The sequence below is a fragment of the Aulonocara stuartgranti genome (assembly GCF_965226115.1).
Source record: "Aulonocara stuartgranti genome assembly, chromosome: 23".
Classification (NCBI taxonomy): Eukaryota; Metazoa; Chordata; class Actinopteri; order Cichliformes; family Cichlidae; genus Aulonocara; species Aulonocara stuartgranti.
The window spans coordinates 15,795,001-15,806,295 of NC_138958.1; the positions used below are offsets into that span (position 1 = coordinate 15,795,001).

At 39.4% G+C, this 11,295-nt stretch overlaps 1 protein-coding gene across 1 annotated transcript; it reads left to right on the forward strand.

Moving 5' to 3' along the window:
- Positions 1 to 18: 18 nt before the first annotated feature.
- uhmk1 (U2AF homology motif (UHM) kinase 1) lies at positions 19 to 6,093 on the forward strand (the record flags this gene model as incomplete). Its single annotated transcript, XM_082524891.1, has 9 exons — positions 19 to 319; positions 960 to 1,089; positions 1,831 to 2,017; positions 2,806 to 3,003; positions 3,110 to 3,204; positions 3,283 to 3,359; positions 3,478 to 3,576; positions 3,709 to 3,797; positions 4,290 to 6,093. 9 exons carry the CDS (start codon positions 19 to 21, stop codon positions 4,434 to 4,436), a joined length of 1,323 nt encoding a protein of 440 aa, XP_082381017.1. The 3' UTR covers positions 4,437 to 6,093.
- Between the last annotated feature and the right edge of the window lie 5,202 nt (positions 6,094 to 11,295).

The window sequence follows — 11,295 nt, forward strand, 5'->3', positions numbered from 1 at the left end:
ACTTTCCCCCCTCCCTTAATGGCTCACTGCGGCTCCTCTGAGCCCAGCGCAAAGGTACAGGCCCCGCACCCGGACAGCATCCTGCCCCCACAGGGTGGCGTAGACCAGAGCATGAAGCCGGTGCTGTTTGAGATCTTCGGCGAGCTTTGGACCGTCCAGTCGCGTCTCGGCCAGGGAGTCTCGGCCTCGGTGTACCGGGTCAGTTCGGGCAGAGCCACTGCAGCTGTGAAGGAGTTTCAAGCCGACACTCAGGGAGGAGATTACGGGTATCACAAGGAGAGGTCCGTGCTGGAAGACATCCAGGGACATAAAAACATCGGTAAAAGCCTTATTTCACTTGTGTAAAACGTTTGCTCTCATGTGGACCATTAAAACAGTTGCATAACAAACTACTTTTCTTTTCCTGTATAGAAGCACAACCTACCTAATCATTCGTTTACAAAGCAGACGTAGAACAACCTCACATATCTGAAAAACTGCCATTTCAACAGTACATGTGTATAAGAGATCAGAGTGGATCTACAACAGCGGAAAAGCTTAATAGGAAGCATTTTTTAACCAATAAATGTCAAATGTATTAGAAAATCACTGCCTATTTTTGCAGTATTTGCTTAGAAAACCCAGTCATCTGATTTGTCCCCACCCTAGTTTGTTTATTTCCTTTATAATAACTCATGAACTCATATCTAGTAACATGCTAGTCTTCAACACCTTCATCTGGCCTTAAGTAGTTCTTAAAAGTTGTTGTGAGAGCTTAACTTCAGTGGATTGTAATAATCCATTTATGTCATGGGGATCATGTCTGTACAGATCAGCAAGATGGTCTTATACTGGTATGTCTTTCTGCTGGCATTGCACTGTTATTGACTGTTTTTGTTGAAAACCTCAATGAAGTTCTAAGTAATATAATTCTCACCATGTGTGTAACGATGCATTCTTTTCCCCCTTTTGTTTCTCAGTCACACTGTATGGAGTGTTTACCAACCACAGCTCTATGGGTGTGACCACACGCTGTCTTTTGCTGGAGCTCCTGGATGTCAGTGTGTCTGAGCTGCTGGTGAGGCGCAACAGTAGTACCCAAGGTGTAAGGTAAGTGAGGTGATATCACTATTGTGTGGAGTAGTGATTAAAAGAAGCCATAGCTCGTAGGCAGTATGGATGAAACTGTGAATAGATAGAATGCTGATTGGTTGAAAGCTGAACTGGAACAGATGAGAGCACCAGTGAAGTTAACAAAGTGAAAGAAGTGGGGAAAAATAATCAAAGGTTAAAATAGCAGACACTGTCAATAGTCTCTGCAAATGACAAAATTTTATGATTTTGTACATGTCTACTTTTCAACTTAAACTGTCAAAAGTTAGTGGCATTTCTCATGGCAGTAGTTTCTATATTTACATTACAGACTTTTGCAACGTTATGCGTTAAATCTTTTATTACCTTCTAAATACATTGGATAGTAACATAGTTTTCTTTTCCTAAAGCATGGAGAGAAGGCTTCATGTTTTGCCATACTCGTGTACTGTGTCAAAACCTCATTCAAGCAGCACATAATGCCATCTGCTGGTCAAACAAATATGCTGCATGTATTGTGGCTGTACTACAACATAAAGTGACGTATTGTGGGATAGTTTGACAGCACTATTTATCAGTTGTTGGGAGTGAAGATTGTTCAGTTTTCCTTTTTTTTTCCAGCTGTAATACAAGATTTTTAACAATATAAACAGCATCTGGACCAGTGATCATGTTATATAATAAATAATGTTAGATTTTGTTATTGCTAAGAGGATGTGAGTTACCTGTGTAACATCCTAGTTCAACATTTGTGTTTAGAGCCCAGCAAGGCCACTCCATGTGGCTTGTCCAGCACTGTGCCAGAGACATCCTCGAGGCTCTCGCCTTCCTTCACAAAGAAGGCTACGTCCACGCAGACCTCAAACCACGCAACATCCTCTGGAGCGCTGATGACGAGTCCTTCAAGCTCATTGACTTTGGCCTCAGCTTCAAACAGGGAAACCAGGTGGGGTTTTGTTATTATTCTCAATATTTTAAGCTCAACAATTTATTCCCCAACATTAAAAAAACATGATGCAATGACTGAAGTTAAAGATGTGTTTTTTTTACAGGAGATTTTCTTTAACTTTAAATATTGTTCAACAGATTTTTTTAAAAATCCAGAAAAAGGTGGATGTGGTGGAAGATACAGGTTCATTCAATAGTGAGTTTGGCACTGATTAGGTGGGTTTTGACCAGTTTGTGATGGCCACTAGTCTGTGGTTTCCTGCCGTTGTTGCAGGATGTCTGCAGGTGCAGATGAGACTAAAGAGAGGTCTAGGTGTTAGAAGACATGGATACCTCGGGAGACTTTGCGTGGCAGACTTAGGGCAGACGAAAGAAAGCTGACAGCCAGTAGCGGGCTGCTGAAAGCAGACCATGAGAGAGCCTGAGCAATTTGGAGATAAAGCAGCTGTTGTTATTCCAAGCTTCACCTTATGAAGGCATTGAGAGTTTTTCCTCTTATTGACAGAACTTCTTAACACAGGCTCTCTGTTTGTCTTCTTGGTTGGAGCTGAACCAACTAGCGATTGAGTTTAAGCTTTTATGAATCAGTCTGTATCAAATGCATTTAGAGCACATTATTTGAAAAGAAATAAATGCACTTAATAGAGATGACTAGAACAAATGTTTTGTGCTCATTTTGTTTTTATGTTAGCTAAAGATAAAATAGTGTGTATTTAGATGTGAATGTTAATAAAAGAGGATCAGGGATAGCTCTGTTTGTGAAATTACGACATCCTTATCTTGCAGGATGTCAAGTACATCCAGACAGACGGGTACCGCGCACCGGAGGCTGAGCTTCAGAACAGCCTGGCTCAGGCAGGGGTGGAAATGGAGGGAGACTCGGGCTGCACGGCCGCCGTCGACCTGTGGAGCCTGGGCATCATCCTGCTGGAGATGTTCTCAGGAATCAAACTCAAAGACACCGTCCGCTCGCAAGAGTGGAAGGTATGGCAAAGCTCTCCAAGTTTTAAGCAAAGAAAAATCTAATAACACAGACCTTTGGTGCAATAGAAAGACATGAGCTTACACAGTATGGTTTTCTGCCCTGCAGGATAACAGCGCTGCCATTGTAGACCATGTCTTTGCCAACAACAGCCTGGCATGCCCTGCCATCCCCGTCTATCACCTCAGAGACCTTATTAAAAGGTAAAGAATCATGCACTAAACAGTGAAGTCTTATCATGATGGCTCTGGTTGTTGACTCATGTTACTTTGTGTCTGCAGCATGCTTGTCACTGATCCAAAACAAAGATGCTCAGCTGAAACTGCCCTGCTGAGCCCATTCTTCAGTATTCCCTTTGGTAAGTGTCAATATTTGAGACATTCACTAAGATAAACACAACTCTCTGGTGTGTTATACTTAGGTGTGTGTGCGTGTGTGTGTGCGTGTGTGTGTGCGTGTGCGTGTGTGTGTAACAGCACCTCACATTGACGACCTGGTTCTGCTGCCTTCTCCTGTTCTGCGTCTGCTCAACCTAATCGATGACAGCCACCTGCACAATGAGGATGAATATGAAGGTACAACAGCATGATTTTTACTTTGTTTTTTTCCATATTTTTGTGTTGCTTCTATCCTTCACTGATTTCTCGAAGCTTTATTATTCCATCGCTTGCCTCAGTTAAGTAAAAATGTCGGATTGTCATTCCCAGATATCCTGGAGGACATGAAAGAGGAGTGCCAGAAGTACGGATCCGTGGTTTCTCTGCTCATCCCCAAGGAAAATCCAGGGAAAGGACAGGTGAGTCTTTTTGTCCTTCTAAAGCTGCTTTTTAAACTTTCCTTCTAAACAAATACAGCTTTTTCATACCTTTCAAATGAATTGAAATCTGAGAGGGTTTTAATCTTCCATCATTTTACAGTTGCTGTATTTTATTAAGAGAAGCCTTGAAAGAAAACATTACAGTTCACACTTCCTTTGCTGCTGCAGGTTTATATTAAAACATGACCGATCTTTTGTTTATTTGCAGACTTTTCGTCTCACTGTATATAAATGTATATCTATAAATGCAGTTCAGAAGATTGATTAATAATGCAGTCATTACAGCAGAAAACACATTTATTTTAAATTTATTTACCTTTATTTAAACATGAAGTCCCATTAAATCAGATGTTTTATAAAGGAAAATTGTTTGCAGCTCATTATCTAAATGAGTTGAAAGCATGTATTCAGCATAGCCGTGAAATACAAACAAATGCACCCACTAAATCTTCATTTCCCTTCTGTCCACAGGTGTTTGTGGAGTATGCCAACTCCAGCGACTGCAAAGAGGCTCAGAGGCTGCTGACAGGCCGCACCTTCGATGGGAAGTTTGTCGTGGCTACCTTCTACCCTCTGAGCGCCTATAAAAGAGGTTACCTCTATCAGACTGTCCAGTGAACTTTTAAATCCTCAATTTACACCTCAGCATAGTTTGCATGTTAAAAACACAACTGCAAAGGTCACCAATGAGTAGCTGCCCTGCAGTTTAAGCTCTTTCAGATATGAGTGAGTGTAGTTCTCCATGCAGTTTTCTACAGCAAATCTGTGTTTCATGCAGAGTGCAAACTGAGCTGTGTAGCCTCCACTTTCAGTCTGTGTGCTCTTTTTATCCATCCAATGCTTTAATATATACTAGATCTGTCTCATTTAATATCTGTTAGCCAGAGGCCTGCGTTCTGGGGACCGTAGTGCCTGTTCGAGCTTCCGTATCACTTTCATTCACTCATAAAACCTCCCATCAGAGTTCCAAGATAAAAAATTATAGCTGCATTTAAAAACTTCTAAAGGACATCTCACTTGATAAATATATAGATATTGACTTTACTTCATCAGCTTTATACAGAATGCTGTTAAAAACATGTAGCAGATGTTAAGTAGTAATTTAAAGGGAGTTTTATGCATCAAACTCAAAACTAATGACAAAAACACCCTGAGAATCACACCCCTTCAAAGTGAAAATTTACTGTGGTGAAAGCAATCTGTTAATATTGCCTATTTATATATCTTTTTAGGTTAAACATTTTAGAGGAAATGACATGGTACCAGGGGAATATCCAGGTGTCTTCTGCCTGTTTTCAGGGAGATATTGTTTGACTAATGCTTCCACTAGCTGGTAGTTTTCACTCACTAACTCACTGCCATTATCTGAGCAAGCCGAGGGGTCTCTGCACCCTCTCCTGTAGCCTTATGCGTCGTAGCCTTTCATTTAAAGCCAATGTGCTCTATTATCTATTTTGATTATTTTCATTGTGTGTGAAACCTTTCAGAAAAACATGCAGTAAGCATAGTTGTTGTTGTTGTTTTTTCACTGCAGCACACAAGCAAGAAAATTAAGAGATAAAACTGAAGAACTAGTAGGTAAATAAGCCTGTGAACAAAAAAAGGTTCCAGCAGAGGCGAAAATGTTTTCTAACTTCCTCTAACTTGAGCCAGTGATGTGTTCCGTTTACCTCGTAATTTTGTAGTCCGGAGCCAAAGCATTAACCAGATATTGGATGCAGATGTGTGCAGTGGGACATTGGAGATCACCCTGATCAAGTGGTGTAAAGCCACTACCTGGAGGATATTTGTAGCCTCTTTAATTAGGACTTTTTTTTAAGACAATCTTGAGTTGGTACAGTCCGTGTTGCTGTCATCACTGTTTTTAAATCTTGCACATTGTGGCTTTTAAAGGCTGTGCAGTACTGTTGCAAGGTGAAGGCTACTGTACTAACTAGATAAGGTTTAATATATGACAAGCTTCCAGTGTGTTGGTGCATGATCCAGGTGATTGATTGTACACTGCCAGCCCAGTGTTGTAGCATCATCGTCCTGTGGTAGTTAGTACTTTTCATACTAAAGCCAGTTTCTTGAAATGCTGCTTTTTGCATGATGAGGGGAAAAAAAGAAATCAAAACAAAACATGTAGCCTTGAGATAAAGATTTCCTGGAGCCAACAAAGTTAATATTTTGCATCTTTTAGCAGCAGGTTTTGGTGTTTTTGCAGTGGAATGTGTTTTTTGTTTTCTTGGTTTTATTCTTTTCCATTACTGGGTTTATAGTAAACACCAAGACCGCTCTGAAAGTATTTTGAAACATCAGACAATTTCTACACAAGTGCCCTATGACATTCACAGGCTAGCTAACTAACCAAAATGCTGCTATGACAGCTGATTGTGCTACAGCGGCATGTGCTTATAGCTAAAGCCTTTGCTGATGCCTTATGAAATAACCTTCCAGCAGTTTTAGTGTCCACACAAATTAAAGTGGACTGTTACCAACAATAACCTGGAACAAATCATTTTTCTCCTTCATTAGTTGCTCACTGCTAATTTTTCTTCTTATAGCCCAAGTAGCTATTAATCAAAAGCTCGAAGCTACATTTGACAGTGCAGGTGTTAGCTGCGGTAAACACTAATGCTAATACTGCAAGATTCTAGAAGTGAAATTCCCGTTATATTCTTCATGTTGATTTTGATCGTGAGCTGTAATTTTGTAACCATCCAAAGCAGACTGGCTACAGGCGACAACATTATGAAGCAGTGCTGTGTGCTCCTGTAGAAAGCAGATAGCAACCTTGTTTTAACAAAAAAAGCATTTTATTCATAGTAGAGTAAAATGGAAAAGAACTACTTCACCCACAATCACGATCTAAATCCTCAAATTCTGACTTGAATCCTTCTTGAAATGGAAAAGCCACAAACAGTGATTCCAGGCAGGAACAAAGTCCTTTACTCTATTGAGAACTTCTACTTTACTACATACGCAAACATCAACTACAAAATATATTGACAGCTATTATTTTACAACACTATGATGGGGAACACGATTAAATTCAAGAAGGCTGAAAGTTGTTTCCTCTGGAATCTGGGGTGTGCAGTGCATTGTGGGATGTCTAGTTCCTTCTCCGTTAAAAGTAACTTATGCGCATATTATTGTACCTTTTGCTTTTTTCCCTTTATTGTTTTTAACCAAAAATCTTTTTGTGTTTTTTTTTTTGTTTGTTTGTTTGTTTTTTATGATTCCTCTCGTAGCTGGTTGGCTTGGTTCGAGGCTTAAAACTCTTTAACTTTCTGAACAACAACATGTAAAGTGCTTTGAGTGCTTAGAGTAGAAAAGCGCTAAATTCAAACCAGTCCACATCAATGGAGAAAATGAATGGGATATTCACTTCTAGAACCGGAGCTCTTAGAAACATGGGTGGTTACTGTTGAACTAGCAACAAAACACCTTTGATTATATTAAACAGAACAAAGGTTTTTTGTTCAGTTTTTTTGCTCAAAGTTACCCTTACAGTTGACCCATTATGCTTTTCCTTGTTTTCTGCCGCCGAGGGCAGATTTCCATAATATATCTTGTGTTTTGTGAGGGTTTGCTAGTCAGAAGAAATTTGGCTCCAAGGGAGAGGAAACGATTTGTTTCAGACAGGGTGGACTGAAGAGTAAGATAACCTTTATTAGTCCCACACGTGGGAAATTTGTTAAGGCTCAGTATGTGGTAAAAGGAGTTATTCTGAAGAGTGAAACATGCAGTCACTGTTTTGGAGTCCAGTCATAATGATATTGAGCTGGCATAATAAGTCTTCTTTAAAGTCTGGTGTGTGAAAAGCAGCAGCTGGGTATGCTGCTGAAACATAAAAACACGATAGAAACCAGATGGTGACGTCGATGAGGAGAATAAGTTTATGCATTTATACTCTTTTTTTTTAATATAATCCAATTTCATTTGGATTATACTTAAAATATAAACTGAAAGAGAAACAGCAGCGTTATCCTTGGAAAGGTCTAAAGATGTATTTTTCTACAAACTTTATGTTTTTGCCTGAAATGTGAATTCCAAAGTTGAGAGCATCTCTGTTGAGTTGAGAGCTGAGAGCATCGCTGCCCTGAAATCTTGATTTTTAAAACTTGAGTCCTTCCAACCACTTTATGGTAAAGCAGGTTGTAGATCTGTGGCATGTAAGCACATTATGTAACTGTAAAACAGGGATAAATAAAAAAACACCCCACATCTACTCACCCAGTCAGATTAATTAATTGGCTTACAACGTGTTACAAGCAGAGATTGAATATTGTGAATGAATTCCTTGTTTATGTGGAAAATAGTAAGCTATTCTCCACCTAAAATGGGCTGTAAGGGTGGTTTCACTACTCATGAATACGACTGGGGCCATCCACAGTTTCTTTTGGACTGCCAGCCACAACACACAATAAACCAGAGAAGTACAGAGACGAAGTTAAAGATGTTCGACTGAAAAAGAACAGAACATGAATCCACACTGTTGTCGTTAAAGCGCTGCAACATGGTTAGTTTCATATGTTTTTGTCGTATATAATCAGTTGAGTTCTGGTTTTTACTGTTAGTAGTTTATAGTGAAAAGGGCAAAGCAGGTCTGTCTGTGGCTGCACCTTCAAAATGATAATGTGACCAGCTGGCTTTTATAAACGAATAGAAATACTCGTTGATTTTATGAAGCGTTTGTTACCTGAATGTCTGAGTCCAGTGCTGCTCTTTATTTCACTGGAAGCATGAATATAAAAAGAAAATGTGTCCACAGAGCTGTGAGAGAGAGACGTGGGGTTTTAAATGTTTGAGTGGAATATTTATTCAGGTTGCAGTTTTTTTTAAGGTGTTTGCTGATGGTGATGTGAGCTCTATGATGCAGAAACAATGTTTTTTGAGTTTGTTTATGATTTTCTTTAGGTAAACGTGCAGTGTGGAGCTTTGTCTCCCGTGTCTGACAGTGGAAGTCATTTCATCAACACTGTTAACGCATGCTGACCATGACTGTTTTTAGACACATCATCAGAAACTCTTCTTGGAAGTTTCCTAGGTTTTTTCCACTTTCCTCTACTCTCTCTGCATTACTGTGGTTGCTTAACTCTTCAGTTTCGGCAACCCAGTTATTGCTGGATAGGCATAAAACACGTTGCTACCAGTGCATCAAATTTAAAACTCCAGTACTCTATGAGCAATCATAAGCTTAATAAGCTTTGTGTTTAGAAAGACCTTGATTGTCTGCCACAGTCCAGCTTTACATTTTGAGATTGGGTAAAGTTTATTTAGACTTTTGTTTTTTAATATATTAGTTAAAAAAAAATTTCTTTGCTCAAGGCAGAAAAGACGCTCCGCGCCGCCTCATGCTGCTGGCACTCGCAGCAACTCGAGCAACTGAAAACGTACGTTGGCCTGAAAGTAATCCACAGATGGTTGTCTGGCTGCATTTTTGAAACCCTGCAGATAGGAACTGTATTTATGTACTTTTATCACTCAGAATAGAGCAAAGTGTGAGCAAATCAGAATATCCACGGTAGTGTTACGCCTCCTGTTTACGCCCTCTGAGGCTTGTATCTCTATCTTGTCTCTGAGGCAGCTTCTCACTTAAGACTTAAATCCATTATTTTGTCTTGATAGACTTCTTAGGCACTCAGTTAAGGTTGTTGATTATAAATTTCTTTTCTTCATTTATACGACTGCTTGTTGCAGCACTAATGCACACTACTTTATGTGCGACTGCATTAGTGTTTGAAGTATCTGGTTCTCTGTGTGTGTGTTTGTGGCATTAGAGCTCCTTCGAGTATTTTATGATGTTGTTCAGCAGAGAAATTAAAAATATTAGGGTTCAGAGGTGGGCGATGATTTTCTTTATCTTTCTTCCAGTTAGCTGTCCCACTTTTGACCTGCATTTGAGTGTGTGTGCAGAGGATTTTGATCCTTCTTTTCCCCCTTTTTTCCAATTTCATCCTGCCTGCTCTTGTAGTCTTCCATCCTTCTTCCCAAATCCAATGCTGTGATTCAAACGTGGCTCATAAGTGTTTACTTTTCCAACTTTTTTAAGTTGTAAAAATGAGATTTGTTCTCTGCATATTCCATCTGCTTCACTTAAATTCTGGGTTTGTTTTCCTTGTAGCTGCTAGTGAATCAAGGTGCAGCTTTAAGTCAGTCCATTTTCTATATTTCTGCCATCAAAGATATATTTTTTCAGAGTGTACTTTATCTTCACTGCACATTTATTGTGCATCTAGATAGTGTCTTATATGTATGCACACCTGTGTGGAGGATGAAATAGCAGTGAAAAAGTTAAACGCCTTCTAGCTGTGTGCATGGCGTGATGTGTAATGTGTGCTGGGACTATTCTGCTCCATCAGCATGTGTGTGGTGATATGGCTCTATATACCAGCTTGCTTGCAAAGGCAATCGAAAAATCCTTTGAAATGACAAACAGGGAGTCAGTTTAGAGCTGAAGAGTGAGTGAATATGAAAAAGTGCCGCCAGCTGTTTAATCTTTAACACAACTGTTGTATGATGTCCTGTTACTGAAAGCACATTATCAAAGGAATATCTTGAAATTCTTTACAGCACAGCAGATAAAAGCTGAAGATTAGATCAAATATAAAGAACATCAGCTGCTTCATTTACACAAAACATCAACTGACAGTGAAATGAGCGAGCTAAACGTGAGCAAGAACACTACAACAGTAGAAATGTCCTGTTGGTTCAGGGTTTTTTTGTTTTTTTGCTGAATTTGAATTTAACATGCTGCATATTGACAAAGTGTTTAGAAAAGTGTTCTTCGTGTGAATAATTGTCATTTTTCTTTTTAAATCTTTTAAAGCTGCAGTAATTGTTTCATTTTCAATCCAAACAATAATTCTACATGGGTTAAGGGAAAAAAAGCTCTGTGGAGCTGAGGAGACAGTCACTCCTTATGACATCTTTCACGTTACCCTTTATCATTTGACAACAAAGACACTGATTAGTGCAGCTTTAAAAGTGTGTTTTCTGCACAAACAGGTCCCAGAGTACTGACCTGAGTTTTCTTTTCTTTTTCTTTAATATCTGACCAACTACTGTTGTAAAATCAGGTTTGGGTATAAATGCCAAGCAGGCAGCACAATCTCTGAGGGCTCAGAAATACCAAATCCAGACCGGAGTACCAGCTGAGTGAAACCAAATGATGTGAGAAGCGAGAGAACTTGCACAGTAATTGTTGTCATTTCGAGTCCGAACAAATTTTAAAAAAAAGGTCTTTTAGTGTAATCATTTAAAGAGTCGAAAGACAATCCACAAGACAAGTGTTGCCTTTTGTTTTTGGTTGAGGCCTTCTTGTTGATTTTATGTTTGAGAAGCAGTTTACTGAATGTTAAAGTTAGATGATCTTCCAGAGAGCAGTGGGTCCATTTGAAGCTCAAACCTGACTGATTGCTCATAAATCACAGCGATGTGAGGATTTCTGTCCTCAGTGATGAGTCCTTCTTACTGAATATCCCACCGGTCA